General features: G+C 42.0%; 1 protein-coding gene across 1 annotated transcript in view; it reads right to left on the bottom strand.

Annotated features, from left to right (window-relative positions):
- Positions 1-3,213: 3,213 nt before the first annotated feature.
- The window catches only part of LOC137325529 (uncharacterized protein C1orf21-like), a 190,297-nt gene continuing 167,339 nt past the window's right edge, over positions 3,214-26,171 (bottom strand). Inside the window, exons 5-6 of the mRNA XM_067990733.1 lie at positions 15,961-16,021; positions 3,214-3,997 (exon numbers count right to left, since the gene is read on the bottom strand). Coding sequence (XP_067846834.1) covers positions 3,959-3,997; positions 15,961-16,021 — 100 coding nt within the window. The 3' untranslated portion in view covers positions 3,214-3,958. The remainder of the gene's footprint in view (positions 3,998-15,960; positions 16,022-26,171) is intronic.

Here is a 26,171-nt window from a genome sequence, read left to right as displayed (position 1 = left end):
TCAGATTCAGTATATGTCCATTCATATGCCCAGTAGTGTTATTTGTAAGACACACCTGCTGCTGAAAGGCACCTGGCTCGTTCCAGACATCCCCTACTGCTCAGAGGACAAAAGAACCCCTTTAAACAGTCACAGTTCCTCACAGCATTTTGAAAAGTGTCTTAAAGGTTACTTCTCCACCCAACAAAATTAATTTTTTCCTGTTCTTTCTTGTAGCTTTGTCTGAATTCAATGCAAGTGACACGTATAGTATAAGTGCAAGCTTTGTCTTCACTTTTCTGCTCTGTACTTTTCTTTCCTGGCACTTTAACTACAGCATTTAAATTAACATTCACCCATGAAGTTACTTACTTAAAATTGTATATGTTAATGTAAATCTTGCTTTTATAATGATATTGAAACACTACATAAAATGAAAGCTACAAAGCATGCTTCTCTTCACATCTCCCGTGGTTTCAAAAGGAAGTTATCTCCTCGGATGTTTCAAACAGGCATTTTCCTACCATTTGTGTTGGCTTTCCCTGGATCTTGCTTTTCGCTGGCTTATGTCCTTACCTTCACGAGACCACGTGTTGATAAATTGCTGAGTGGTGGGTGCTTTCTTGGCGTTTGTTACTTTCTTCCCACTGCGTCCCTTTTAAGGCAAATCTCAATTCACAACAAAGGGAATCAACCTTCCTGGTAGATTTCAGATCGCATTAACCTTTACAGAGCGGTTTCACTTGCACTGAGGGCTATGAAGATTCTAAAGTTCATCAATATCACTTCCACATCGTTCACCTGAGGAAGGAGGTAGCCTCCGAAAGCTTGTGAATTTAAAATAAAATTGCTGGACTATAACTTGGTGTTGTAAAATTGTTTACAACTACCCTGATCGACAAGGTATCAAATTTGCTTCGTATACCGTGCACTCCTTATTTGGGCTTCATTCTGTCACGCCTGCACCTCGTTAGGATTTCCTATTAAAATGCTACCTGTCAAGTCACACCTGCGGCTGCACAATTCAACCAGTTCCCCAACCCTACGGACATTTTCAGAGAGACTCTGCACCAACCCTCCCTTCCCCCACCACCACCTTGGTTTCTCTTCAGGTAATTAGTCATTTTACATTTTCTCTTTTTTTAAAAAAAAGTTTCTTTCAGGCTTTTTTTTCCCTGCTTGTTCAAGATTTTGCTACCCTCCAGCCTTCCCTTCCAAGATTAAAAACTAAATTCCCACCTGCTTCTGCTAGCCTCCGCTTCACCCACCCCTTGTGCCTGTAGGTTAGCATTTATTCATTTATTTTTATTATATATATAATTTTCCTTTTAAATAAACAATTAACCCCACTGCCTGCGTCACATTCCCTGCTGCTTGATACTTCCCTGGCTCACAGTAAGGCCTTCGACTGATCTCTTTAGCCCTCCCTTCACTCCACCATGTGTGTGTCACCCCCAATGACAAAAGCGTCACTGTATCTTGAGCACATAATCTAGGCTGACGCTCTAGTGCAGTGCTGAGGGAGTGCTGCACTGTCAGAGGTGCTGTTTTTTGAATGAGATGTTAAGCCGAGGCCCCGTCTGCCCTCTCGGGTGGATGAAAAAGATCCCACGGCACCATTTCGAAGAAGAGCAGGGGAGTTCTCCCCTGTGTCCTGGCCAATATTTATTCCTCAACTAAAATCACTTAGATAAATGAACAGATAAGCTGTTTTTTAAAAAAAATTGTTAGTTGCTGTTTGTGGGACCTTGCTGTGCTCAAGTTGGTTGCCACGTTTCCTACATTACAACAGTGACTAAACTTCAAAAAGTACTTCATTGGCTGTAAAGTGCTTTGGGATGTCCCCTGAGGTAGTGAAAGGTGCTATATAAATGCAAGTTCTTTCTTTCTTTAACCCTATGGACTGTTACATCGCCTTCCTCTGCCTGCTCGCCAATTACAATTGAAGGGTCTGGAGCTGCCCTGTATGCAATAAAGAACTAGCATTTATGCAGCACTTCTCACAACCTCAGTACATCTCAAAGCACTTTACAGCCAATTAAGTACTTTTTGAAGTGTAGTCACTGTTGTAACGTAGGAAACATGGCAGCCAATTTGTGCACAACATGGTTCTGCAGACAACAATATGATAAATTACCATATCATCTGTTTTTAGGTGTTGGTTGAGGAATAAATATTAGCCAGCATGCCGGGGAGAACTCCCCTGCTCTTTTTCGAAATAGCACCGTGGGATCTTTTACGTCCACCTGAAAGGGCAGATGGGGCCTTGGTTTAACGTCTCATCCAAAAGGCGGATGCCACAGGAGACAGACCAGCATATCAAGTAATTAAAACATATAGGCGCCCTGCACATACACTGCAGCCAGAGTTCTGCCATATAGGTTGTACCTTCAACATAAACTGATTTTTTTTTTGCCTAAATACCAGTTAGAATGGGAAAATACACCGCATAATTAATTGATGCCAAAATTTGCAACAAAAAAGAAAATTTCTACTTTAATTTAGGCTAAAAATTATCCTTTAAAACTTAAAGGAGACTTGACATGATGAATATGATCAGTGTTGCACAGGGTAAATGACAAACAAAACAAGTCCGAACTGTAACAATGAGTGATGGATCCATCAATATTGTGAACGCTTGGGCATCATCAACTCCTGCAATGATAGATGGCTGATCTCATCCCTAGGATTTTATTTACATGTTTAAACCAGGTCCCCTCCGGCTGAAAACTGCTAAGTTACAATTAGTATTTCATTACCTGGCTAGTATTAACTGAACTATACTCAAGATTCCGGACACGAGATATTCAAACTCTCAACTGCAAAAACGAAGTGGTAAAAGTTTTTAACTACACAATACTTTTTAAATGGGTCAGAACTGGTAACAGTATTTTATACTCTTTTACTTTTCCTGCATCGATTGATTCCTTTCTTTTCGCATTTACTTCTGGATAGTTGTTATGATTTGGTAAATTGAGTAATAGAATGCTACATCTGTGCTTTTCTTCCAAAAAAAACCCCCTATCACTTGTTTCTCCATATCACCAAGGTTTTCTGAAGCAACAATTAACCTTGGCTTCAAAGGTTAACCTTTTGTGATTGGCTCTTCATGTGGTCCATTAAAGTCAGTGGTGCGGAATCCTATAAATAGGAACATCAGTTCATAATCCTACTTCTGTTTTCAACATCACAAACCAGAGATGAAAAAGCAAAAGCAAAAGCAAACCACAGAAAGAAACTACAATGTTTTTATTAATAGAAAAAAAAAATTCAAAATGTCGCTGGGAACACCATTATCTGCTAAAAGCAACCATATTATCCAGCACCGAGACAGAAAGCTTTTTATATATATATATTTTTTTGGATAGGACAGGTGCTTATTGGTTCCAAGAGAGAATAAAAGCTTTCTATCCAACGTTCCGTGTCCATTGGTTGGATTTATTAGGCACAGTCTCCTTGTAGAAAGTAACAGGCCCTTGGACGCTTGCTGGACGTTTCATCCATTCACTGCTTGTAGACATGATTGAAGGAGTCAAGAAAAGGAAGAGGCCTGTTCATGGTAGCATCAAACCAAATTCACAAGATTTGACAGAGGTCTTTCACAGATTTCGAAAGTTCATCAGAGAAAGCTTGAGTTTCTAGCCATGATGGTCAACCATGCAGTGTTTTCAAGCAGACTTCCTACTATTTGTCACCAGCCGTCCTCCTTGGAGTTCGAGGCAACGTTCAAAGTTGCACACTCGCGGGCAAGAAAAGTAAGAATGCAGAAAGGAAATCTATAGCAGCAAAGAGCATTGATAGTCCTCAGCGGTGCTTGCATTTCCATTCGCAAGGAAACATCAGTCCCATAATGTAGCACGCAATGCCAAAAGGCTTCCACCTCCAATGTAGTCTTATTCGCAGTGGTAACTTGATCATACTGGTCTGGCTTTAGTCTATATACACAGTGGTAGTCGTACATTGTGTGAAGGGATTAGCACTATGTAATGTCCTCTTCTTCTGAACAGTAGTCACGCCCCTAAAAAAAATGTAAATGTTATTGTTATTTTAATTCAAAAAAGAATATTCTCTTACCCTAAACCAAGTCAGCTTTAAGGCATTTAATGCTCATGGAATTAATGCTGATGACAGCTGTCCTTTACTGCTCTCTTTTTATCTAGGGTCCAATGTGAGACTGCTTTGTTGGCATTCAGACATCGTTTTTACTTTTTACACATAACACACATCTTAGGATGCAAGCAAATTTTATAACAAAAATGAAACAGATTTGGTTATAACTGCACTGGTTGGTGAGTATATTGCAGTATTTATTTTAATAAAGTATATTGTATTTTTCAAATTCTTCAACCTTTTTAGTTTAACATAAAGTGACACAGAAGACATGGTAACCTTAAACAAGGAATACGGCAAAGACTCTAATGCATAATAGATGATGAAAAGGTACGGCGTCAGGAAGTATCAGGCATGTTCCACACAGTTTAATATTTATTAGCGGTACATAGATGGCCACAAAATACCCAAGCTACCCAAATGGTGATGGATTGAGAGAAAGAAAAATATTTTCATCTCTTAAATTACCAACACTAAATGATAAGATTAATGGCAAAAAAGCTGAAAAGGCAAATAGTTTACTTATTAGGATAGATTTTAGGAGTGCTTGTATAGGAACAGGAGTAGGCCATTCAGCCACTTGAGCCTGCTCCGCCATTCAATTAGATCATGGCTGATCTGTACCTGCCTTAGCTCCATTTCCGTTGACACTCTTACCTAACAAAAACCTATTGATTGCATGTCGCAAGGAACCTCCCACTGCGCAAGCCTGCGATATTCCATTTATTGATTTCAAATGGATGGACAATCACAGGTATCAGGCCTGTGATTTTCTGGTGTGCATTCATGGCCTGTGAGGAACCTCGTCATGTGTGAGGGCAGTCCAGAATGTCCATGAAGAAAGACTGAAATTTAAAAACTTTAGAACAGCTTTGAAGCATGAAACTATAATGGATTAATAAATTGTAAAAAGTATGCAGAAAAAGGACAACTGCATTCACATCCTTGTTGTTTTTCCTTCATTCTCCATACTTCTATTTCAAAGTTATATGTTTGGCTGAATTTTTGTAGCCGTTCATATTAATTTCAATACTGTGCAATGGAAAACGTAAAAAGAAACTTTTGGTGCCTAGTGTCATCAATAGCATGGGTCAGATGAAGGCTAAAGATCTTTTATACTGCTAAGAACCTGCCTTAATGCCAGCTTTGGAATAGCGCCCCTGAAACACTAGGGTAAATTTCTCCTGACACTGCCAATTTAATGGCAAATTGCGAGTTGTTTTGTGCAGTCGGTGCACATCCACATGGACTTAGTCAATGCAGGCAGCAAGAAAATATAACCCAAGCATTGCATTTTGAAATGTTAAATGTGTGCATTTCACTGGGCTATTGACCACACTATTCTGCAGCTCTACAGTGTAGCTGCAATGATCAAACCAACCAGTTTACAGAGTTGACTGAAACAAATTCACGATATGTTAATTAAACTAGCAGATGTCAAAGAGGAAGCAACAGGTTGCAATTCAAGTTTGTGACTGCTGATGTCAAGCATCAGACCCCTGGAAAAGTTATACCCTTACAACTCTCTCCCTATCATTGTGCTCCCTTTGTCTATTATTCAGTAGATTTGCAATTAAACAAACACTTAAACACCCCAGGTTAGCTTTTACAGATGGCCCCTTGTATTCCACCGTTCCAATTATGGTAATTGATACTTTAAGAACCTATTAGCTCTGTAGCACATGCAGATGAATGTAATCACCCTGCAGGCATCCAGCACAACAAGTCCTGAATTTCCTGGATCACCTTTACACAGAAATGATGCCGGTTTCTGTGACAACCTCGCTGACAGGATCTTATGCTGAAATTTCCCAGTGACTTAGAGCACCACACAAACAGGTTATTGCAACCCATGGCACAGGCTGACTAAAGATTATGTCTGTCCCTACACTCAAAGGACACTAAGTGACTGTCAATTTCTGAATCTATGCCAGTTTTACAATGAGCAGGTTTAGCCAGTGCCTTCGCAGATTAACGATGATCCATTTTTGTTTTTTTGATAGCTCATCCTCAGAGTCTACAATGGAGAACCGAGTTGGAGACTACAGAATGGGACAAGTGCATTACAAAAACCAAAGTCTGTGGAGATGGATCAATTCCCTCATTTAAGCCACTCCTTACTGTAAGGAATAATACCGGAGTTCAGTGAACCCAAATTGGTGTCTTACAGAAGATGTCACTGATCTACAACAGTACTGCTGCAGATGTCACTACCACTGGACTCAGACATGGGTCCTGATATTTACTTGCAGCCAGGAAGAGTGTGCACGGGGGTGGGGGATGCGGGGGGAGGGCAGTATTTTTTGGATGTGAAACATGTAAATGAAGTTAGCGGGTTGGATTCTGCGATCGCAACTTAATTGAAGGATTAATTTTTTTCTTCCAGGCTTCGGGCCCGGCAGCCAGCCAGATTGACAGGCTGGCTGCCTGTCAGGCGAGAAAACAGCCGGGGAGAGATCAGAGTCTTCGGGGTTTGTATGGGGGGGTGGGGGGGGGAGAGACCAGGGTCTTCGGGGTTTGTATGGGAGAGGTCGGGGAGAGACCAGGGTCTTCGGGGTTTGTACGGGGGAGGTCGGGGAGAGATCAGAGTCTTCGGGGTTTGTATTGGGGGGGGGGAGAGATCAGAGTCTTTGGGGTTTGTATTGGGGGGGGGGGGTGGGGGAGAGATCAGAGTCTTCGGGGTTTGTACAGCGGAGGGTGGGGAGAGATCGGTCTTTGGGGTTTGTATGGGAGAGGTCGGGGAGAGATCAGAGTCTTCAGGGTTGTATGGGAGAGGTCGGGGAGATCAGAGTCTTCAGGGTTGTATGGGAGAGGTCGGGGAGAGATCAGAGTCTTCGGGGTTTGTATGGGGGGGTGGGGGAAGTCGGACATCGTTGGGGTGGGGGAAGTCGGACATCGTTGGGGTGGGGGAAGTCGGACATCGTTGGGGTGGGGAGGGGGGGGGTTTTGGCCGATTGCAGGGTCTTTAAAAGGTAAGCTTGGTGAGCCGCGGGGAAGCGCTCCTGCTCATCCAGGCCCACTAGGAGTGGAATAAAGGCAATTACCTCATGATCTGGCCCTTCTAGCCTCCGTTTCACTGGCGAGATTCATGAGCCCCGGGAAACCCATGCTGGAGGCGTTAAATTTGAAGGTCGCTTAAAACCAATTTAAAAAGACCTACTTAACATCTCATAATGACGTTAATTGCTCCGATAACTACCCGCCCGTCTGCACTAATTAGGGGCTCGCCTCCAAATAGGTTACTCGCACACATCCAAACGCGCCTCCCTTAAACCCGGATGTGGGCGTGTTGGAGCCGGGTTGCGGTCGTGCTGGAAAAATCAATCATTTTAACTTCCCACCCGCCCTCAACCCAACTGTCCTTGGGGGTTAAAATTCCCATCATCTCAGCTGCACTACAGTTTATGAACAATGGTCGAGCACCTGCATCCACAAAGGCACGCTTCTGCGATCATTTAGTCTCATCTGATGCACCCCAAGTATCTGGGCTCAAAATATCTGCTTCAGTTTGGTGGGGACAAAATGCATCAGTGGATTTGAGTGAAACAGAGAACTCTGCTGGAGATGCCTGTTGTACTGGAGAGACTGGCTGGCCTGCAAAAAGATCGCACATATAAAATTCCTCTCCTGTACATTTCTGGTGTGCTTACCAGAGGACACAGGTAGAGTAGAAGCTATCTTACATTAGATTTGAGTAGGAGCTATTTTAAATTATATTAGATTAGAGTAGGAGCTATTTTGGTCACTTTACAGCACTTGATGTTTTGTCTTTCCTAATGCTGTTTTGCTTCCTGACTGTAACAGAAGTAACACTGGCTATGGTTGGAGGAATATTAGTTGTCTGACTTCTGCTTCCTGCATGTTGGGACTTTGACCATTCTTTTATCATCTTTTCTAAACACAGGAGCTACTGGTTCCTTGAACTTCCCTGGAAATGTAAACTTGGGTCATAGTTCATCAGCAGACACCAATTGTAGTGGTCTGTTTTGATGAAAGCCTTTTTGCACTCTACATGGATTTTAAAATGAAGTCAAGGCATACCAACAAAGAATTTCAGGCCAAGCAAATATGTTCAGTGAAAGGGAATTGTAATGTTTTCACTCAAAGAGGTACAGCACAAAGCAACTGATGCCAACAGCTGGAAAAAGAGAGCCAGAGCCAGCAGTACTACTGCTAACCCTGCATCTTTTTGGAAGCTACCAAAAACCACTGGCTTTTTTCTTTCTCTCAAGTAAACTGGTGGGAATAGTGCCACCTAATCCCCTTAAAACCCGTCCCACATTCAGCAAGGAGCATGTATTCATATTGCTGCCTACATACGTAGCACAATATTAAATGGAGCTTAGCAACACCTGGCTGTACATGCTAGATGTAGCATGCCAAATGTGCCTTCTCCTAAAACAACTTCAGACCAACAAACGGGATATTGTTTAAATCGTTGTGCAAAAATCATGAAAGTTCTTCAAAAAAAAGATAGAGGGGGAGCGGGAGAGAAAGAGGAGCGATGCAGAAAGGAAGATGGGCAGATATGAGCTGTTTTTCAACCATACGTTTTGTTTGCTGACTTCTAAGAGTTTCTATTAACACAATTTTTAGGACCAGGAGAAGGGTTTTTGGCCAACTGGCCTGTCCCTTTTTATTGTATGTCGACATGAAAAGCCAAGGACAGAAGTACCTTGACCTCCTGAGAAGAGGATGAGATGATGATGGCAAGTGATCAGAGTGGTACAACTTAACAAGTGGAAGGAAAGGGAAGTGCAGGGAGGAATCATTTTCCTAATAATAACTGCATCCTCAGAAAACCTATATAAAACATACATATTTCTGTCAACAGTTAATACAAAATCAAATGACATCGCTGTAAAATAAAAACTGCATAAAAATCTTTGCAAAGATACTTGGCATTGTTGTTACATTACAAATGACAATGAATTTACTGCAAACAGATATAGATAACAGGAAAAATTAATTGCTCCAATTTTTAAAAAATTTGTTCATGGGATGTGGGCATCACTGGCAAGGCCAGCATTTATTGCCCATCTCTAATTGCCCTCGAGAAGGTGGTGGTGAGCCGCCTTCTTAAACTGCTGCAGTCCGTGTGAAGGTTCTCCCACAGTACTGTTAGGTAGGGAGTTCCAGGATTTTGACCCAGCAACGATGAAGGAACGGCGATATATTTCCAAGTCGGGGGGTGTGTGACTTGGAGGGGAACGTGCAGGTGGTGTTGTTCCCATGTGCCTGCTGCCCTTGTCCTTCTAGGTAGTAGAGGTCGCGGGTTTGGGAAGTGCTGTCGAAGAAGTCTTGGCGAGTTGCTGCAGTGCATCTTGTAGATGGTACACATTGCAGCCACGGTGCGCCGCTGGTGAAGGGAGTGAATGTTTAGGGTTGTGGATGGGGTGCCAATCAAGCGGGTTGCTTTGTCCTGGATGGTGTCGAGCTTCTTGAGTGTTGTTGGAGCTGCACTCATCCAGGCAAGTGGAGAATATTCCATCACACTCCTGACTTGTGCCTTGTAGATGGTGGAAAGGCTTTGGGGAGTCAGGAGGTGAGTCACTCGTCGCAGAATACCCAGCCTCTGACCTGCTCTTGTAGCCACAGTATTTATGTGGCTGGTCAATGGTGACCCCCAGGATGTTGATGGTGGGGGATTCGGCGATGATAACGCCACTGAATGTCAAGGGGAGGTGGTTAGACTCTCTCCTGTTGGAGATGGTCATTGCCTGGCATTAATGTTACTTGCCACTTATCAGCCCAAGCCTGGATGTTGTCCAGGTCTTGCTGCATGTGGGCACGGACTGCTTCATTATCTGAGGGGTTGTGAATGGAACTGAACACTGTGCAATCATCAGCGAACATCCTCATTTCTGACCTTATGATGGAGGGAAGGTCATTGATGAAGCAGCTGAAGATGGTTGGGCCTAGGACACTGCCTGCAGCAATGTCCTGGGGCTGAGATGATTGGCCTCCAACAACCACTACCATCTTCCTTTGTGCTAGGTATGACTCCAGCCACTGGAGAGTTTCCCTCTGATTCCCATTGACTTCAATTTTATGAGGGCTCCTTGATGCCACACTCGGTCAAATGCTGCCTTGATGTCAAGGGCAGTCACTCTCACCTCATCTCTGGAACTCAGCTCTTTTGTCCATGTTTGGACCAAGGCTGTAATGAGGTCTGGAGCCGAGCGGTCCTGGCAGAACCCAAACTGAGCATCGGTGAGCAGGTTATTGGTGAGTAAGTGCTGCTTGATAGCACTGTCGACGACACCTTCCATCACTTTGCTGATGATTGAGAGTAGTCTGATGGGGCGGTAATTGGCCGGATTGGATTTGTCCTGCTTTTTGTGGACAGGACATACCTGGGCAATTTTCCACATTGTCGGGTAGGTGCCAGCATTGTAGCTATACTGGAACAGTTTGGCTAGAGGCGTGGCTAGTTCTGGAGCACAAGTCTTTTGCACGACAGCTGGGATGTTATCAGGGCCCATAGCCTTTGTTGTATCCAATGTACTCAGCTGTTTCTCAATATCACATGGAGTGAATCGAATTGGCTGAAGACTGGCTTCTGTGATGGTGGGGATATCGGGAGGAGGCCGAGATGGATCATCCACTCGGCACTTCTGGCTGAAGAAGGTTACAAACGCTTCAGCCTTGTCTTTTGCACTCAAGTACTGGACTCCGCCATCATTGAGGATGGGGATGTTCACAGAACCTCCACTGTGTCAGATGAAATGTTGACCTTGCTCATTTTGTTCTTACTTTTACTTTTTTGTCTTCACCCACTACAGGGTAGAATGATCAAGGCTAGGGATTTACTCCATAGCTCCAGTCAATCCCACTCCGAGATCAGCTGACAGGAAGTACATTTGTCACTAGTAATTCCATTTCCTCTTAGATGGTGTACTCTATTATGGCACAAGGTTTCAACTGGTGAATTGAGAACTCAGGACTGGTGAAATGTCCCAATCTTCAAGGGCAAATGGATTTGAATTACTGTTATTTTTGGGTTTTAAACTTGCTATCCCTGCTTTGGTTAGCTTCTTTAAACTTTAGGAGTAGTTGAGGCTGAGACCGTTGCATATTTTAAGGAAAATGGATAAACCTGAAGCAGAGGAATGTACAGGGTTACGGGAAGAAAGCAGAATAATGGGATTAGTTTTGGATTGCTCTAGCAAAAAACTGGCACAGACACGAATGTTCTCCATCTGAACACTAAGTTTTTATTGGTTCTATGGACTGCTGAAATTCTTTCTGTTTTCACATCTTTACTTGTAGTTAAATTGCAAGAATTCCTTCCCAATTCTATTACTGTTCAGTGCAGTAATGCCAGTGCCCTGGAGATGCAGTCTACTGATGCATCAATGCAATGCTCTTAAGCGTCTTGGAACGTTTTACTACGTTAAAGGTGTTATATAAATGCAAGTTGTTGTTGTTGCTCTGTACATTCCCCACAGAGTATCCTAAATCTTGAGCAGCTCGATTTTTTTGAGGGGTGGGAAGAAGAAGAACGCAACAGAAGGGAGTCCAGGATGGGAAGGAGGGAGAAGAAAATACAACGGTCAAGTCGCAGTCACACCAGGTCACTCTCACAAACCAAGGAGTTACAGAACGGCACAGTGGAGACTTGCGACAGAGTATTGAACTAAGCAATGAACAGGCCTCAATTCATAATATTATTCCAGCCATTGTATACCGAGGGGCTGCAATCAGGGAAAAACCCCTCAGGCAGAATGTAAAATGCAAATTGATGTAATGAATCTGTAATGTACCTGTAATGAATCTGTAATCAATAATCTGTATTGAGTGTAATGCAATGAGACACCCTAGAGTGTCATGAACTGTAATTATGTACAATGTGTTCATTGAACTGTACTTGATGTAACCTGCAAATTGTATAACACGTATTGTGTATGTTTGGAATGTGATATGACAACTGTATTGTATGTATTGCTGCAAATTTTATGAAGAAAGTATATTTTTTGATTAAAAAATAAGTGAAATAAAGAGGGAAAATGACTTCCAACAACTCCTGCAGGGAGAAAGGGGAAAGAGGTTCATTGGGATAAATATGAGAAAATGCAGAAACATTTTAAGAGGGTGACTGGAGGTGCAAAGAGAGACGTGGAAAAACGCACGGCAGCAGAAGCTAAGCGTAACAGTAAAACATTCTTTCAGTGCTACAATGGGAAGAGGGCAGTCAGAGAAAAGGTGAAAACCCCAAAAGGTGCTGACACACTAAGGGTGAAGACAAGAGAGTAAATATTCTGAATGATTACTTCCTCCAAGTATTCACAAGGGAAAACATGAGCAACAGGCCCAAACAGAGGCAACCCAGGTAAAATCAATAACTTGGATACTAATGGGCTAAAAGGGCTTAAAACAAATAACCACCAGATAATTATTCCCAAGTGCTGTGAGAAACCAGGGGGAGATTGATGAGGCACCGATGATCATTATGGGGAGTCAATGGAGCCTGGGGAGCTACCTATAGAATGGAAACTGGCTAATGTGATGCCCATATTCAAAAAGGAGAATAAGACAGACACTACAGCCCCATGAATCACCGTGTGTAAAATAATGGAATTGATCAAGAGTAAACTTGATTATCTGCACAATAATAACGTAGTCAACATGGATTCAGAACGGGAAGATTGTGCCTGACCAACTTTCTTGACTTCTTCCAAGTGGACTGTGGAAATCCCCACGACATGGTGCATCTAGACTATCAAAAGGCATCTGACAACATTTCACGTAAAAAGCTATTAGTTTAGCTCAAAGATATGAGCATTCAGAGTAAACCCTGGGAATGGATAGGAAACTGGCCGATGGGTACAAAACAAGTACTCTTTAGAGAAGTAATGTCGGGCTTGGTACAGGGGGGTGTATTGAGTGGGGTGCCACTCAGTGTTGGGGCCACTAATGTTTCTACTTTACATAAATGACTTGAATGCCAAGGTTCAATGCAAAGTCATTAAGTTTCTAGATGTTATCAAATTAGGAGGGGCAGTGGAATCAGAAGCGGCAGCTCAGAAAGTACAAAATGAGTTGGTAAAAAGAGTTGGCAGGGCAATCAATGTATGGAACAGAATTCCAGATAGAGCAATGGAGGTGAAAATCCTGGAGACTTTAGGATAAACCAGGATGGTCCAAATGTCGTTTCTCATCAGTAACTATCTTGTGAACATATGAAAATGATTGGAATCCTAGGCCAAACTTTCTTTTTGAGCAGAAATAGAGTTCTCAAAGGGTTTCATCCAATAGCCACGACAGCACCAAGGGATCGTTCACATTCAGAAATCCTAGACCAACTGTGGACCAGTTTTATTTCTTAACTGTAACTGACTTTAACATAAAGAACCTTTGTGAACGGCACATTTATCCGTTTAGCAATCTTTCATTGCTTTTTATGACATACTCTTGATAAAAGATCAAAAATGGGGGATGTCAAGTCGGCGAGATTTCATTGTTACATGATACTAACTACAAATGAGTAGGAAAAAACCCAGAGAAAATCCATCAACTGGAATATATATTATATATATATATATATATACACCCACACACACTACATATCCTAATCTTAAACTGTATCAGTTACACACAAAAATGACAATAACTTCAGGCTACTTGAGACTAAGGTTAGATTTCTTGTCAAACAGAATAAAATCCTCCCTGCCATCAAAAAAAGATTCAACCCTAGATCAATGTCATCTCATGGTTTGAAACATGTCTGGTTTAATACAGCAGTGTATAGTATTATTAATCATAAACAGAAGTAGTAAAACTGCTGGCACTGACTACCTTGCAGGTCTAAATGACTCTTACGCGCTAAATAAGCACAGGGTGCACAAGTCAATAACAACAGCTCGCATTTATACAGCGCCTTTAACGGAGTAAAAGGTAGGCCCAAGGCGCTTCAGAGGAGCATTATCAAAGAAAATTTGACATCGAGCCACACAAATAGGTATTAGGACAGGGGACCAAAAGCTTGGTCAAAGAAATAGGTTTTAAGAAGCGTCTTAAAAGGAGGAGAGAGAGGTAGAGCAGCAAAGAGCTTAAAGCCTAGGCAGCTGAAGGCACGGCCGCCAATGGTGGAGCGATTAAAATCGGGGATGCGCAAGAGGCAAGAATTGGAGGAGCGCAGAGATCACGGAGCTTTGTAGGGCTGGAAGAGGTTACAGAGATAGGGAGGGGCGAGGCCATGGAGGGATTTGAAAACAAGGATGAGAATTTTAAAATCGAGGCGTTCCCGGACCGGGAGCCAATGTAGGTCAGCGAGCACAGGGGTGATGGGAGAACAGGACTTGGGCAGCAGAGTTTTGGGTGACCTCAAGTTTATGGAGGGTAGTACAACAGTAGTTGCATTGCTATGTAAAATTGCTCAAAATCTCTAAACATTCAGCTTTCTGTCTGATTGTATTCGTTGGCTTTAGGAGCAGAAAGTGTGGCAGAGGTTGGAAGATAACTTAACATTTCCACATGAAGAAACATTGGGTACTGAGATCATTCAAAATACGAACAAAAAGCAAAATACTGCAGATGCTGGAAATCTGGAACAAAATGTTGGAAAAACTCAGCAGGTCAGGTGGTATCCGTGGAAAGAACAGACAAGTTGATATATCGGATGTGAGCCCATTGTCAAAACCAGAAGATACTACCAAAGAACAGCGTTTAAAAAGGGACAGAAATGAAGGGAAGGTGGAGGAAAAGGAAACAGAATGTAAAGTGGAAAATAGCCTGTAATTAAATGGCAGAAGTAATCTCGTCTCATGCCAACATTAATTCTGCCTGTTAACCATCTCCTGTTTTTCTACTTTACAGATCATTCTATTTGTGTGCGTGCGTGTGTGACTGACAGAGAGTTTGTGTTTCCCCTCCACGTTCCCTTCATTTGTTCTTCGGTAATATCTTCCGGTTTTGACAAAGGGCCCACACCCGAAACGTCAACTTGTCCGTACTCTCTGCAGGTGCTGCCTGGCCTGCTGAGTGTTCCCAGCATTTTCTGTTTTTGTGTCATTCAGAATACTGCAGTTTCCCCCCTGGCAACCTAAGCTATGGATTTTAACATCAAAATGGACGGCGAAAGAATGCACTCGTTATTGACTCAATCAAAACAAGGCATCTGGCTGTCTGAGGGTTGAGGGTTTTTGCATGGGTTGATGGTGTGTTTTATGCATGTAGTGATCTAAACTCACCATCTGTATATCAACAGAACAGTAGCAATAAAATTCATAGGCCAGCAATCCGTTGAGCAGCCTTAAAACTATAATTGAGTTTACTTAGCTAATGTTTAATTCTTTTGTTGATTCTTCACCATGCTATAAAGCTTTTAAAAAGCACAAGGGAACTAAAGACCAATTTTATCCCAGATTCTCTTGGTAAGCTGCTATGCTTTATGAATCATCATTCAAAGCTTCTTTTACTTGGGACTTTATTAATGTTTTTATTAACTGACAAAAGGAAGATGAGATTTGTTGGTAGGTAAAGAAAAATGAATTCATCGTATTGTCGCATTTTGATTAGCTAATCCTAAATCACAGGTACATACATGGGGGTATTTCTGAATTGTCTCTGGCCATACAAGTCTGCACACCATGTTAGAGAAATGCTAATCACTGCAATAAATCTAATCACGGCAACATTTTAAGTGCACATTTTACTCTCTTAGGAGATGAATTTGGCTATAGAGTTTATATAATCTTGTTGTAGATTGCCAAACTTTAAAAGGAAGGTGACTAAATTCTGACAGAATGTGAAAGAAAGACAGTTGAGGGAGGGAGGGAAAGAAATTTTAAACGTGAGAAAAGTAGATTATGCTTTGAAATTAATTAGCCAAGGAAAGCATCAAACACTGAACTTCACTTAAAATCTTACCCTTTCAATCTTTTCATCCAGCATCTTGAAGAACTCTTGCTGACTGTCTGAGGTGTGAATGCTAAAAGGGATGATATTTAAAAACAAGCATTACATTTAAACAAATATTAATATTCTGTGCAGTAAATGGAACCACACTGATAATTACTGCCATTTAAAATTTGCTTGTTGTTTTGCATAGACTGAGTACAAGTATTTGCATACACTTTACTGTATGCAGTAAGCACATACAAGAATCTCAAGACTGAAAAATTCATAATACAGTATTGTCACTAGGGTTATTTAGAGTGCCTGTACTTGCAGGGTTAACCAGGTTACAAGGCTATGATATTATACTAGCTCAGGGGGCACAGTGAACAGAATTGGCTGCCTCCTCCAGACAACAGGGAGTGAGGATGATACAAGCATGAAGTTGCATAGGAAGTTGAATGTCCTGTCTTTATATTATTAAACCTCGCTTGTTCATTAATCCATGTGACTGTGCCCGGTTAAAAGAATCCCCAAATGCCAGAGTACTAATACGCTTAAAGAAAATTCACACAAAATCAATATGCTTCTTGTGCGATACTCTTAATTCACCACCAGAAATTATTCTCATCTCAACCAACGGTGTCCTATAACCAGCAGTACTTCATGCTGGTACTATGCAGTTCAAAATGACCACTCCAAACAACCCAAGTTTGCAAGGACAAAATCTATACTTGTACAGCTGAATTTTTTAAAAAGTTTTTTTGTTTTTTTTAAAAACACAGTTCAAATGGACACAGTAAGAAAATATCACATGCCCATCATTAGACTTCACTACAATCTGAGTGGCAACACTTCTTTTCACACTAAGTATTCCCATGAGGGGAGTTAAATAATAGTTATCACTGATGTATTCAGAGTGTGTGATTGATCCAAAGTGGACACTGTTCTGAGAAAACCTAAGACTTAGTTATGTGCGTATGCCATATAGGTGGAGGACAGGTAAATAGCAAGAATGCAGAGTGCCAATCTGTTGAAAAATCATTTTTACTTTGGATACAAAGGCTGAAACAAAATGTGTTACTTTTACAGCACAGAAAGTCATGCAGCATAATACATTTACAAATCAAGAGGTACAGTACCAATGAACAAATCCTCTGATGATTCATTTTACTTTATGTCACGGCAATGGGGGGTGGGGTTTACTACAAAAAAAGTATTGCATTTATAAAGACCCCGATAACAACTTTCTTACTTTCTTATGTCAGTACCTGATTTCTTCGATTCTAACTTCCTTCAACGAATTAATCATATCAATGAGTCATGTATAAAAGGCCTTGCACCCTAGTGTTACTAGATTAAGTGACTACTGCATGGAGCTTAGACGAGAGATACTGCTGCACATTCGTTCATTTTGTCTGAAATTAATGTAGTAAGATATTTGTACTCATGCTATTTAAGCATGAAAGAATGTTTGATCAAAGGCAATTAACAGAAACAGTACAAGAGATCAAGTAGATACAACATAGATCAAACATGATATAATCTTTTTATCTTTTCAAATTTGTTAGTTCAGTACCAGTATCATTTTTACAACACTGTTCATTTAGAATTCATGAGATTGGCAGCTAACAAATTGACAAACTGTGACAAACAAATTATGTAATATTCGCTCTCCTCCCTCTCACACAAAAGAAGCCTTATCTTCATTTGTTTTCACTCTGGGGACATAAAAATTGCCTCCATTGTTACTTTTGCCATTGTGTGCATGCATGGACCTTAGTGATAGATGATCTTCTCTTAGGTAATCAGAGGCTAAATTCGTGGAACAACGACAATGTGCAGATCTTTTGTAGAAAGCGGAAGGCACTTTAAATTTAACAAATGTCATGTCTCTGTCGTTCAGATGTTGCAGTTTAGTATAATCCTACATGCGTTGTTTTGCAATATTGGACTGAACACAGTCTTCAGGCTCATCAAAGTAAGGAAGAATTAGTCCACTGCATATTGTGATTGCTGCTTTGTGTCCAAGACAAATCTGATGAATTTTAAGAGGAAGCAACAGCATGTGGTATTGTGTCTGAACGGTCATCTGGTATTGACGTACTACTGCACAATATCCTGTTACTTTATAAGTAAACTCCTGACTAAAGAAAAGCAGCAGATATTAATAAAACAACAAGTGCTTGAAGTGCACGTCAGATGGGTCAGCATTTGTAAGAGATTAATTGACATTTCAGGTGCAATCCTCCATTGTAACTGGTTTGGAATCCTCGTGAAAGGCTCACTGCATCATTCGCCCACCTTTCTCCCTCACATGTTGATTGACATGTCGATACATTTACAGCATTTTGACGTTTTTATTTTTACATTTCCAAAATGTATGCCGTTGCTTTCTTTTAAAAAACGCAACCAATTTTAAGGCTGGCTCCAAAGGAAATGTCATCAAATATTAAAGGCGCTGAAAGCTACCTACTGTTTCTGCATAATTATTTGTCTACATAATGTGCGCGAGTAATGCAATATCTTGAACTAGAAGGTTTGGGTGAGAGAAAGATATACTTCATAAATAAACTAAAGAGTGTGCAACAGATTCACTGGACCAATTACAAGGCCATGATCTCATTCAGGGGTTTAGATGTTGCCATAAACCACAAGAGCAGTTTATAATGGCAGCTGAACCCTGAGATCAGGTCACTGCTTTGTAGTTACTTGTAAGGCACAAAAATATTTATATAATTTGAAGCTGGTGGGGTGGGGGAGGGGGGCATCTTTTCACACAACTAGAATTGCCATCTTTTTGTCAAGTTGAGGATAGGGGGCAAGGCAGGGGGTTAATTCTGAGGTTCGCTTTACAGATGATCCAAACTCATTGAAAGCTTTTTGCAAGCTTAAAACCTCGTGCCTCCACAACATACCACGCAGGTCTGCTTATGGAAACTGCCTCCCTGACATATGAGCACCAGGGCAGTTTAGGGTTGCCAACTCTTGTTAGACATATTCCTGGAGGTTTCATCACATGACCTATCGCCTCCAACTGCCCCGGCCGGTCAAACAGCCTTTTTTTCCCCGCCTCTCCAATATTTTTTCTGGCTAATCAACAAAAGTTTTCAATGAAAATGAAAACACGAGTTTTTTTCATGCCCCTATGATTTTTCTCCTGGGTTGCTCACAGCAGTGACCAGGATATTAATCTTTAATTCCTGGAGACTCCAGGACAATCCTGGAGGGTTGGCAACCATCCGGCAGTTAGGTGAAAGTCTGACTTATCACGTTGCATCATCAAGGTGAGGCATTCCAGGGAATGGAGCACTTTCCACTTTTGTCACCCAATCAAGTACACCCAAAGTTAGCTGCAGCCCAGTCAAATAGAGTAAAGCTCCCATCACCATTTAAAAAAAAAGCAACCCCTGCTGCACCAGTATGTCACATTCACTCCCTGGCACCAGCCACCTGCTTTGCCTGAGCAGCAGTCCCAATTTATTGCTGATTATGGGCTGCTCCCTGAAGTGAATGGAAAGTAATTATCATTCCGAGATCCTGCTCCTCCCCCAGCGGGGAAGCCGTGCTCGAAGCGAGCGCTGGTCAGAGATACGACTACATCGTAGCTCCGATTCTCCGATCTGCGCTCCTCGTGACCTTCAGATCGTGGAATTACCCCGATGCAGTTCAACCATCTTAAGATCCGTAGAATTACTGCACACCACACAAAAGTATACAGACAACGAAAGAACAATAACATCTTTGAAAGAAATAATAGCCCCTTAAGGTCTACACCCAGGGAGCTTAAATCTTAAAGCTCCTTACTATCCAATTTTGTCTTGATTACGCTCTTGTGGAGTGTCTTGGGACGTTTTACTACGTTAAAGGCACTATATAAATGCAGGTTGTTGTTGATGCAACAAGCAATGTAATAGTGGGATCCATTAAAGAGAAAGTATAGTCTACTGAATTGTCTAATAACTGTAATTCTAAAGAGAAATATTTCTACTGTTACTGGGAGTTCTCAAATGCATCTTGTTTTATCCTTTAAAAATGCCAGTGTGAGGTAGTCTGGGTGTAGGCATATTAGGCCCATAAATCCGCATGCAATAATCATGGGATCATGCCCAGAGGTTGTGGGGGTCAGCGGGAGGACACACATGTCTGCACAGGGCTAGCAGGCACCTATGCCACTACGGACACAACTTGGGATGATGGGTGTCTGCCAGTCCAACGGTGCTGGAAAGTCCGGTGGGCACCCTGAGAATAATCTCTTCTATCCCCCATCTGACCTTCTTAAATGAGGGGGCTGACAAAATTATTTTGTTAAAAAAATCACCCTCTTCTTCTGGGGTCTTCTGCCGCTCCCCTGGCTGCAAGAGTGGGAACATCCGGTGTTGGGAGTCCCTGCCCGTCGGTGGTCTCGTAAGAGTCAGGAGGAGGTTCTGTCCCACTTACAAGACCAAGCAGGAGATCTCAGTTTAGGTGGGGACCCAGCGTATCCAGATCCTGGATTATTTCTAAGCCGTTCGGCCGGAGTAACAGCAAGAATCGGCTGGAACCCCTGAAGACATTTGGTTCCATTATACAGAAGTAATCCCTCCACCAGTGTGACACTGCAACGCTCCATTTTACAGACATCAGGAATGGAAACATTGGGGCCGAAGGCAGCACTCCCCATTCGTGTCGGCATACAGCACAACTCTCTGTCATCAAATAAGAGGAAGTTGCATGCCCCAAACACCCTTTTTGAAACTGATATTGATTCTACTCTTTCATCGTCGCTGGGTGAAAATCCTGGAACTCCCTACCTGACAGCACTGTGGGAGAACCTTCACCACACGGACTGCAGCGGTTCAAGAAGGCGGCTCACCACCACCTTCTCAAGGGCAATTAGGGATGGGCAATAAATGCTGGCCTTGCCAGCGACGCCCACATCCCATGAACGTCACCACAAATGAACAAATTAAATTTTACAAAATGAAATAAAAGTGCTACATTTTAAGGTGATAAATGGGCATAATAACAGTAAGCAAATTACAAAAAGCAAAGCAAGGTCATTGGAGCTGTTAAATGCAGTTTTATTTTTTACAGCAGCTCTATCCCATTAATCTAAAGAAAGCAACGCTAAGCATATGCACTTGCCATGCAAATAGGAAGCCAGCAGAGTGCCAGGCTTTATGATGTTTAATCAGAAGTTCTTGTAGCAGCAGAAAATAACACAAACACAGAGCTGTAGGTTGCTAAAGGTATCATTTTAAAGTCAATGAGATAATTACTGGAGAAAGAAACTTTGGGGAAGGAATTTCATTCAAAGTACTCCACTCTCCCTTCCCATCCACCCTTTTTTATAGAAGAAATGCAATTTTATATTTTCTTGCTGGCATGGAGCTCTCCAGTAGGGTGTCTCTTTACTTCCATGGCATCAATTACAGTGAACTGTCCCATGCATTTTGGAGCAGCTCCATTGCAAACAATAGGGGTGGGGACGGCACGCGATGCGGCGATGGCGACTGCACACGATGTGGGGGTGGGGACTGCAAACTGGCCTGACCCTTGTAAACCTTGCAACCAGTTGGAAAATTTGCATTCCCAGCTTGTAGCGTGTGTTTCTGGAGTTGGCGGCTACAGTTCGACAATCAAGGTGGTTTGAAATCACACCCCTGACTGTTTGCAATCGAGCCCCTCCAGGAAACTCCAAGTTGCCTAAGTGATCAAACAGGGAGGAAGACCCTACTTGAGAGTTTCTCCATGCTAGCAAGAAAATTGATGCTTTCAAGAAACATGAAATAATTTTGAGGCAAGTTTGTCATTTTCTTTCCACTTTAAGACAGCAAAATCTAGATTTCAGATCAGTTAAAATTGGGTACAAATTAATTAGATAACCAATCTGTCTAACAGTTTCATTTTTCTTGGTTTCTTTTGCTTATCAGACTGATAGACATGGTGCTGGGGAAATGGAACATTCCAAAGTGCTCCCACTTCACATACGGTGTAAAATTGACGTAAGATAACTCTCGCTCTTCAATCCCCCAACAACATACTTCAACCCCAACGTCTGAAACACCAAGGTTGCAAAATTCCTACTTCTGACACCAGCATTTCTTGAAGCTTCTTTGAGTGAAACGGACAAATTTAGTGTCTGTTTCAGCCAAGTTACGTGCAGTATTCTACTTCTGGGCTCTTGTAGACAGCAGAGAGACCATCGTTTCACCAGTTTCAGCAGGATTCAACTCAAGGTCACAGAGGTGAAAGGACAATGTTGTAACACACTGCACCAGCCAATTAATTAAATTTCTAAGCATTGTTTTAAGATATTTTGGACTCAATTCAACATAAATTGTTTTTTTTAGAAATTAATTCATGTTAGGTTACTAAAGGGTTCCTCGTGATAGAAATAGATGTGTATTTACATAACTCTCAGAAATATCTCAAAGTGCTTCACATACAACTTTGAAGATGTTATGTAGGCAAACCCAGTGGCCAATTACCGCCCCGTCAGTCTACTCTCAATCATCAGCAAAGTGATGGAAGGTGTCGTCGAAAGTCCTATCAAGCAGCACTTACTCATCAACAACCTGCTCACCGATGATCAGTTTGGGTTCTGCCAGGACCACTCGGCTCCAGACTTCATTACAGCCTTGGTCCAACAGGGACAAAAGAGCTGAATTCCAGAGGTGAGGTGAGAGTGACTGCCCTTCACATCAAGGCAGCATTTGACCGAGTGTGGCGCCAAGGAACCCTAGTAAAATTGAAGTTAATGGGAATTAGAGGGAAAACTCTCCAGTGGCTGGTGTCATACCTAGCACAAAGCCTTTCCACCATCTACAAGGCACAAGTCAGGAGTGTGGTGGAATACTCTCCACTTGCCTGGATGAGTGCAGCTCCAACAACACTCAAGAAGCTCGACACCATCCAGGACAAAGCAGCCCGCTTGATTGGCACCCCATCCGCCACCCTAAACATTCACTCCCTTCACCACCAGCGCACTGTGGCTGCAGTGTGTACCATCCACAGGATGCACTGCAGCAACTCGCCAAGGCTTCTTCGACAGCACCTCCCAAACCCGCGACCTCTACCACCTAGAAGGACAAGAGCAGCAGGCACATGGGAACAACACCACCTGCACGTTCCCCTCCAAGTCACACACCATCCCGACTTGGAAATATATCGCCGTTCCTTCATCGTCGCTGGGTCAAAATCCTGGAACTCCCTTCCGAACAGTACTGTGGGAGAACCTTCACCACATGGACTGCAGTGGTTCAAGAAGGCAGCTCACCACCACCTTCTCAAGGGCAATTAGGGATGAGCAATAAATGCTGGCCTTGAGAGTGACACCCACGCGCCACGAATGAATAAAAAATGTTTTCCACACAGCAAGATTACACAAACAGCACTAAGAATGTTGGCCAGCGCACCAGGAGAATTCCCTTCTCCTCTTCGAATAGCGCATAGGATTTTTAATATCCACCTGAACCACTGAACAAGCAAGTGAGACCTTGGTTTAATGTCTCATCCAAAAAAGACGGCACCGCCGATAATGCAGCATTCTCTTAGTATCATATTGGAGTGTCAATGTTGATTATGTACTCATGTCCTGAGTAGGACTTGAACCCACAACCTTCTGACTCAGAGAGTGCTACCAACTGATATCTACTGATGTACTTAGATGCAATCAGTTCTGTGGAATGATTGGATGTGGGTTCTACCTTGCAATTCCCTAAAGGAGTGACTCAAGAGTCAAATTACATCAGGGAGTGAATGAGGGTAAATAAAAGCAAAGGGACAGGCAAACTAGGATGCTCTCTTAGACTTCTCAACGACTGGTTCAATATAGCTTTTGCAAAGAGCCAGATGTATGCCGTCTATCTGTTAACTTGATCAGGAAAGAAGCAGGAAGAAAAGTCTGAATGATAATAAGACAAATTGTTGGGACAAGATGGAAAGGATATTATAAATTTGAAATGGATTATTCCACTTGCATCGCCAATATCATTTCAGATCTAATTGAATGATGGAACAGGCTCAAGGGACTGAATGGCCTACTCTTGTTCCTATGTTCCAATGAAACTGTCTTTCCTGGTAATAACTTCAGACACGTAGTGGTGTTTCTTTCCGGTTCACAACAAAAAAACATTTTTCCAGAGGGAACAAAATAGGAGCTTTAAAAATAAGTTTGAGCTACGTAAGCACAGCATCCAATCTCCCATACTTTCTCAGCTGACACACCATGAGGAGCCCAGAGTATCCCACACAGTGAGGGAAAAGCTAAAACAGTAAACCCTTCACGTGCTCTTGCATACTTCCTTGCACCTTGTTCAGAGTGGATTAAATAAAGGCTTGGAAACATGAAACTCTCTTGTAGCTGTTGTATGACTAGAGCATGAAGGGGGCAAAAAATCCCAGAAATTGTACCCCTTCGTTAAAACAAATATTCAGAGGCAATTAAATTACATCATTTATGTTATTTGCAGGGAGTAGAAGACATGAAGAAAAAGAAAGAACTTTAGGGCATTTCATGTCCTCAGTACTTCCCAAAGCAATGAAGAACTTTTTGAAGTGTAGTCATTGTTGTAATGTAGGAAACACTACATCCAAATTGCTCACAGCAAAATCCCACAAACAGCAATGAGATAATGGCCAGATATTCTGTTTTTGTTACATCGAGTTATAGCACAGAAACAGGCCATTCAACCCAACTGGTCTATGCTGGCATTAATGGTCCACATGAGTCTACTCCCTCCCTACTTCATCTAACCCTATCAGGATACCCTTCTATCCTTTCTCCCTCGTACTTATCTAGCGTCCCCTTAAAAGCTTCTATGCTATTTGCCTCAACTACTCCTTATGATAGGACGTTCCACATTCTTACCACTCTTTGGGTAAAGAAGTTTCTCCTGAATTCCCTATTGGATTTATTAGCGACTATTTTATATTTATGACCTCTAGTTTTGGACTCCCCCACAAGTGGAAGCATTTTCTCTACATCTACGCTATCAAACTCTATCATTATCTTAAAGACCTCTATCAGGTCAGCCTTCAGCCTTCTCTTTTCTAGAGGAAAGAGCCTCAGCCTTTCCTGATAAGGATATTGTCTCAGTTCTGGAATCATCCTTGTGAATCTTTATTGCACCCTCTCCAATGCCTCTATATCCTTTCCATAATATGGAGTCCAAAACTGTGCACAGTACTCCAAGTGTGGCCTAACTAAGATTCCATACAAGTTTAACATAACTTCTTTGCTTTTCAATTCTATCCCTCTAGAAATGAACCCCAGTGCTTGATTTGCCTTTTTTATGGCCTTATTAACCTGCGTCGCTAGTTTTAGTGATTTGTGTATCTGTACCCCGAGATCCTTTTGCTTTTCTACCCCATTTAGACTCTTATTAGCCAAGCAGTATGTGACCTCCTTATTCTTCCTACCAAAACGTAGCACCTCACACTTATCTACATTGAAATTCATTTGCCAATTACACGCCCATTCTGCAAGTTTATTAATGTCCTCTTGCATTTTGACACATTCTTCCTTTGTATTAATTATACCCAACAATTTGGTGTCGTCCGCAAATTTTGAAATTGCACTTCTGATTCCCAAATCCAAAGCATTAATGTAAATTGTGAACAACAGTGGTCCCAGCACCGATCCCTGTGGAACACCACTTCCCTTTTGCCAGTCTGAGTAGCTACCCTTAACCCCTGCTCTCTGTTTTGTAGCCAACTTTTTATCCATTCTGCTATCTGTCCCCAAACTCCGCATGCTCTGACCTTTGTCATAAGCCTACAAGGTGGTACCTTATCGAAGGCCTTTTGAAAATCCAAATAAATTACATCTACTGCATTACCCTAGTATACTCTTTCTGTTACTTCTTCAAAGAATTCAATAAGGTTGGTCAAGCATGACTTTCCCTTCTGAAATCCGTGCTGACTATTCTTTATTATAGTTTCAATCTCTAATACACCTCTGAGTAAAGATTCCATTATCTTTCCTACCACTGACATTGAGCTAACTGGTCTATAGTTCCCTGGACTTGTTCTATCTCCCCTTTTAAATATAAGAATAACATTAGCTGTCCACCAGTCTTCAGGCACTATTCCCTTTTCTAATAAATTCTTATATATATGTAATAGCACCTCCTGCTATCCCCTCCCTAACTTCTTTTAATATTCGTGGAAGCAATCCATCTAGATCGGGGTTTTATCCTCTCTAAGTTTAATTAGTTAATCAATTATCTCGCCCCTTTCTATTGTAAATGTTTTATATA

This window comes from Heptranchias perlo, chromosome 9, assembly GCF_035084215.1.
Source record: "Heptranchias perlo isolate sHepPer1 chromosome 9, sHepPer1.hap1, whole genome shotgun sequence".
Taxonomy (NCBI): Eukaryota; Metazoa; Chordata; class Chondrichthyes; order Hexanchiformes; family Hexanchidae; genus Heptranchias; species Heptranchias perlo.
The sequence above is the reverse complement of the archived record's forward strand: the minus strand, read 5'-3'. Positions and strand labels throughout refer to the sequence as shown.